The 6,420-nt window shown below is 41.9% G+C and overlaps 2 protein-coding genes across 4 annotated transcripts in view; one reads left to right on the forward strand and one right to left on the reverse strand.

Moving 5' to 3' along the window:
* mapk8b (mitogen-activated protein kinase 8b) overlaps positions 1 to 6,420 on the reverse strand; it is a 116,370-nt gene that overhangs the window by 80,808 nt on the left and 29,142 nt on the right. The gene's annotated exons all lie outside the window — the stretch shown is intronic.
* rbp3 (retinol binding protein 3) lies at positions 1,690 to 5,889 on the forward strand. Its single transcript, XM_077503808.1, has 4 exons — positions 1,690 to 2,989; positions 3,069 to 3,259; positions 4,433 to 4,575; positions 5,028 to 5,889. The coding sequence occupies exons 1-4, from the start codon at positions 1,799 to 1,801 to the stop codon at positions 5,351 to 5,353; spliced, it is 1,851 nt and encodes a 616-aa protein (XP_077359934.1). The 5' UTR covers positions 1,690 to 1,798; the 3' UTR covers positions 5,354 to 5,889.

Consider the following 6,420-nt stretch of genomic DNA (forward strand, 5'->3'; position numbering starts at 1 on the left):
TGTTCTGTCAACTAAGCTAACGAGCACGAGTTAACTTTGTTCCGGTTTCCAGCGTGAAGGAAGGAACGCGCGATTAAAAGCAGCTATGCCACGTGTGGACAAAACACTCGGCTGTGAAGTGACCCAGACGTGACCACTTGACTGTACCAAAGTACAACGCCGCCGCGAGCTTTCGTAATACGTTAGGATGTAAGCATGATCGGGATTTTGAGCATATTTGAGTGCTTAAACGTGTGCGTCTGTGGGAATGTTTGTCCGTTTGCCAACAGGAATGCTGCCATTGTCAGTTGATTGCTGTTCTAGCTCAATGAATGACCTTGGAACAGAAAAGGCTTTTCCCCATTACCATGAATAATGTCTTGGTCAAAATCAATTATTAATATTAACTGGGAATTAAATGATCCAACTAAGACCCTGCTTGATTGAATTCAAGTGTCTTGATGTTTTGTGCCCAATTTGTACATCAATTAAAAGAAATTAAACAATAACTGTATTTGCTTGTGTGGAGATCTAAGCTTTACATTACGTTGTGAAAACTTGGATGCATACATCATGAAGATTGGCTGAAATTTTGATATTTTTGGTGTATACGAAATTAAGTTTCCACCCTGACAATACGCACGGGTGGGCCCAAAGTTCATGTTCAAAATCAATGGTCAAATTTTTTTGGGTTTTTAAAATATTATTATTATTATTATAATTATTATTATTATTTTTTGATTTGTTTTCTGTTTGTTGTAGATTTCGACATAGAAATTAGTTGCAATATTTAAAAAAAAAATAATAATAATAATAATAATTTGAGAAAGATAAGATACCAATACTATTTTTTTTTTTAATTTAAGCAACTGATTCTTTTTTTTTTTTTTTTTTTTTTTTGAAGATGGTTTTGTGGATAATGGTCACATTTCAAGACCAATTTGTTCATTTTATCAATGTTGTGTATTTGCCAGTTATTTTCTTTTCTTAGATTAATCATATAGTCGAGAAAGTATATTTATACTGTATATTTATAAAGTCACATTTTTTGAGAGGTATATTTAAAAAAACAAAATAAAAACATTTTCATCCCATGTGTTTTCAAGAAGTTATCTTTTTTTTTTTTAAGAAAATCTTAAACTTGTCTCAAAAGTAACAAAAAAAAACATGTTTAAGAAGCCAATTATTTTCAAGAAAAATACACTTAAGATATTTTGTTTTTACATTTGTTCCTGATACAATGTCAACAAATAAATATTCTATTGTGTTCTGTTGTACTTTGGACCAGCAGAGGGGGACACAGCACAAAAAAAAAAAAAAAAAAAAAACACGCACATGAGCGGTGCTTCATACAAGTTGTTATGCACTGTACTGATATTGAAAAAATAAAGATGAGAATGTCTATCATTTCTGACGAAAGCCATTCCAGAGATGTTCAGGTTAATAATTTCAAAAGTTTTCATCATAATTATTATTATTATTATTATTATTATTATTATTATTATTATTATTATTTTTAATAACCCAACTCAAATGACCTTGCTAATTTAGCATAGCTGCTCAAAACTACCTTGTTTAAATTGACATACAGTATCTTTAGAAATTCTTCCCGGTTTCTACGCCCACTTGGCAAGCTTGTTATTGCCTTACAAAAGATATAATACGATTAGAGGTTTATTGTGGGCTAAATCCTCTTATGAGTGTGTTAACAGAAATCGTGCAGCCATAACAGAGGCATTTGACCAACGAACCTCCTTGCAGGCTGAAGGTCCGTTCACCAGCTCCACTCATCTTTGGTGTGGCGAAGCTGGCAAAAAAAATGGCAAAGGCTCTATTCGTGGTGGTGTTTCTTTTAGTTTTTGGAAATGTTGCAGTCGTCACCCATACCGCATTTCCTCCAAGCCTTATCGTCGACATGGTAAATATCGTCTTAGACAATTACTGTTCGCCAGAGAAGCTGGCAGGGCTGAAGGAGGCCATCGCGGCAGCCAGCAGTAATACGGAGATCCTCAATATACCAGATGGTGAGTCTTTGTCTCGAGTCCTCAGCGCTGGGCTCCAGACCACAATCAGCGACCCACGTTTGCAGGTCTCCTTTGAGCCAGACTTCGTCCCCGTAGTCGCCCCGCAAATGCCGGCCCCGGAGCAACTCGTCGCTATGCTCCAGCACGCCATTAAGTTGGACGTACTGGAGGGCAACATCGGGTACATGAGGATCGACCACATCCTCGGGGAGGCGGCAGCCGACAAGATCGGCCAGATGCTGGTGGACTTAGTCTGGAACAAAGTCCTCCCTACTTCAGCTCTAATCTTTGATTTGCGCCACACCATCAGCGGGGATATCACGGGACTCTCCTATATTGTCTCGTACTTCACTTCAGCCGAGTCTGCGATTCACATCGACAGTGTGTATGACCGCCCTTCAAACACCACCACCAAGCTGATGTCTATGGCCACGCTGTTGGGCGAGCGATACGGCACAACCAAACCTCTCATCATCCTCACAAGCAAGAACACCAAAGGCATTGCGGAAGATGTCGCGTATTGCCTCCAGAATCTGAAGAGGGCCACCGTTGTAGGAGCGCAGACCGCCGGGGGCTCGGTCAAAGTAGGTCAATTCAAAGTGGGCGACACGGACTTCTACGTGACTTTGCCCACCGCAAAGTCCATCAACCCCATCACTGGTTCAACCTGGGAGCAAACCGGCGTGACCCCTGATGTTAACGTCAACGCAGAAGACGCCCTCGCTGCCGCCGTCAAGATAGTTCAACTCCGCCTCCAAGTGCCTGCCATCATTGAGGGCTCGGCAGCCCTGATTGCCGACAACTACGCCTTTGGGGAGACAGGTGCCGATGTTGCATCAAAGCTTAAAGGGCTCCTTGAACGTGGTGACTACAGTATGGTTGTCTCGAAGAGCGGCCTTGAAGAAAAACTGTCTGCAGACCTGAAGAGCCTATCTGGCGACAAGAACCTGAAAACCACGAGCAAAACCCCAGTCCTGCCACCCATTGTAAGACCACAGAGCACTGACTGATCATTCTTGTCATTGTCTTCTTATCTTTGAAAGTCTTGCTTGTCTGTCTCCTCAGAATTATACTCCAGAGATGTACATTGATCTCATCAAAGTTTCCTTCCACACGGACAATTTCGAGAACAACATCGGCTACCTGCGTTTTGACATGTTTGGAGAGTTCGAAGAGGTCAAGGCCATTGCCCAGATTATTGTGGAGCACGTTTGGAGCAAAGTTGTCAACACTGACGCAATGATCATTGACCTCAGGTGGGCAAATTTTTGGCCAATCCTTAGTATCTGTCTACCAGGATAGGGATGGTTAGTAGCTATGGATATACTGTATAGAGCAGGGTCCACCAATTACGGTCCTTGGGGTCCGGAGTCCTGCTGGTTTTAGACGTTTCCGCCTACCAACACACCTGATACTAAAGATCAGTATCATTATCAGGCATGCTGATGAGCTGATTATATGAATCAGGTGTGCTAGTGGGCAGAAACATCTAAAACCTGCAGGACTCTGGACCTCGAGGACCAGAATTGGTGAACCCTGGTATAGAGATATTCTCAAAAAGTACACCTACTATTCTATTCATGTAGTCAGATCGGCTGTTGATAGTGTTCCTTTTGGTTCAGTTGGTAGGGGGTAGATTATCACTCCAGTTTCATCACATCACCTTTTTTGGATCGAGTCCACATTTCACTCAAAACCATCTGGGAATGGTAGTTAGTTGGAGTTGGAATTATGACTCCATTTTCACAATCTCTTTGTGACTGACTGCTGAAAAGTCTATAGTACACTGTTTGGCCCATGTCAACTGGAGATGGTCTCCATCCCGTTGGGTAGCATGGTTCACACAGCCAACTTTCATGATTGTCCTGTGATTGACTGACGACCACCCGAGGGTTCAGTGTGCTTGGTCCTCGTCTTCTGTGATACGGTCAAGTCCATTGGTAGTGTCATGGTACACATAGTCAACTTCCGTACACTTGGACTGGACTGCTTTTTTTTAGATAGTGCTTTTAACTACACCACAAGGTCCCTAAAGCGCTTTACAATGCCTCACATTCACCCATTCACGCACCAGTGGTAGACTGCTGCAATGCAACGTGCTGCCAGGTCCAATGGGAGCAAATTGGGGTTTAGTGTCTTGCTCAAGGACACTTCGGCATAGTCACCAGGGGTGAGGATCGAACCCTCAACCTCATGGATGGGAGACAACCACTCTACCACTGAGCCATGTTGCCCACTTGGTTGGAGATGATTTATCACCCCAGTTTTACAACTACCATCTGACGGACGGGCGGGTAGTTCAAAATTCAAAATTAGATGCTAAAAACCTCTTGGAAGAATTATTCAGTAAAATCCATCTCAACTTACTGTATGTCAGCTACCCTTTTCCTGATTCATACTTTTCTTATGACCTGTGACTGTATTTGCAGGAACAACCTCGGTGGGCCTACAACAGCGATCGCTGGTTTCTGCTCTTACTTCTTTGACGCCGACCAGCAGATTGTACTGGACAAGCTGACAGACAGACAGTCTGGCACCTCGACAGAACTCCAGACACTGACAGAACTCACAGGTAATCGGACATGGCATCGGGCCATCGTTTTTTCATGCTGCTCTGTGGTACAGTACTGCTAACCTGGATTCTTGACTCATGTGTAAGGTTTTTACAGCGATCCCTGACATAGAGTACTTCTGTGGTTAACCATCGAACTGAATCTACCAATTTGGATAGGGAATAGTTTAAGACCAGAGATGGCAAATCCAGGTACAGAAAGTAAAAATCCTGCCACAGTTTGGCTTTAGCCACTGATACCAGCTAGCTAGCTCGCTAGAGCAGGTAAACGAAGCACCATGGGCGCTAGCGAGGGAGCTAGCCAGCTAGCACCTGGGGCTAAAGCCAAACTGCGGTAAAGTTTTTACTTTTTGGACCTGGATTTGTCACCTTTGTTTGAGACCTGCCCAATCTACATGAACTGCATTCATATCTGGTTACTTCTTCGTGTTACAAATATCCTTTTTGATTAGGTCCAAGGTACGGGTCCAAGAAGCCTCTGATCATCCTGACCAGTGGCGCAACGGCCGGGGCAGCAGAGGAGTTCGTCTTCATCATGAAGAGGCTCGGCCGTGCTATGATAGTGGGAGAGACCACTTCCGGCGGATCCCACCCGCCCAAGACCTTCCAAGTTGGCGATAGCGACGTCTTCCTCAGCATTCCCACAGTCCACTCTGACTCTACCTTGCTACCAGCCTGGGAGAGAAGCGGCATTGCACCTCACATACCCGTCTCGGCGGCGGCGGCCCTCGAAACAGCTAAGGGCATTTTAAATAAGCACTTGGCCGGTCAGAATTAAATCGTGTGGCAATTTAAAGGTCCGCTTTTTCTTTGACAAAAGTGCTGGATCTCCACTTGTTCGAAGAAATCATGTATTTTAAAAACCCAAACGTATCATATTAAATACAAGATCATTTTGAGCCCTGTATTTCATGAGTACAATTATTTTTTTTTCCCATTAAAACCCTGACGTATATGATCTGATACATGTATTGCACAGATAATCCATTAGAGGGCAGTATCACCCAGCTGATGGCTTTTTCCAGCAACCATGCACGATCGCCCGAATTGAGACACATATACTTATTAATAGTGGGAAATGCGCTTTCTGATTTTTTAAAATACTCATGTTTGATATGTCTATTGAAAATACTCATGTCTGATATGTCTTTTATTATATTTTTGACAAGTTATAAATGTGCAAATTTAAAGCATTGTGATCGGATGTGTCAAATATGACACAAATCAAAAGGTATATGTGGAAGTTGATTTTCATTTTTGTTTTGTTTTGTTTGTTTGTTCAAGAGGACCAATAAATACTCTATTTACAAAGAATCAGAATATTCTCTCATATATTTCATGGTTCGGGCTTGATAGGTTTTAAGAAGACAATATTTTATTTTCATCTACATAGGACATCATAGTACAAAGTTTGAAAACAGCATTTGATGCCAGTTTTTAATTGATTGTGGATGACAGAATGATCAAAGTCCAATTGTCAAAAACTGGTATTTGTTATTGAATATTTTAAATTGTGAAACTTAAACACTAAATAATAATTTTTCATCATCTTTGTCCATTCTGATGGTAAATTTATGTGATGGAAACCTACTTGGGACCAAATAATAATAATAATAAAATAATAATCAAAATGTTTTCTGTGTGTTGTTTTTATATATACACACACCCATTTGGAGTGGGAGTAGAGTTCAAAGGTCACGCTTCTGCACAGCTCCTAGGGATCATCCCCATTCCTCTCTGCTCGATTCCCAGTTTGACGTAGGAGGAGCAAAATGGGATGTTGACCCATTTTCTCTCCTTTCCCTCGCTCGCTCAGTCTCTCTCTCTCCTCAAGATGAAATATGA

This window comes from Festucalex cinctus, chromosome 17 (genome assembly GCF_051991245.1).
Source record: "Festucalex cinctus isolate MCC-2025b chromosome 17, RoL_Fcin_1.0, whole genome shotgun sequence".
Classification (NCBI taxonomy): domain Eukaryota; kingdom Metazoa; phylum Chordata; class Actinopteri; order Syngnathiformes; family Syngnathidae; genus Festucalex; species Festucalex cinctus.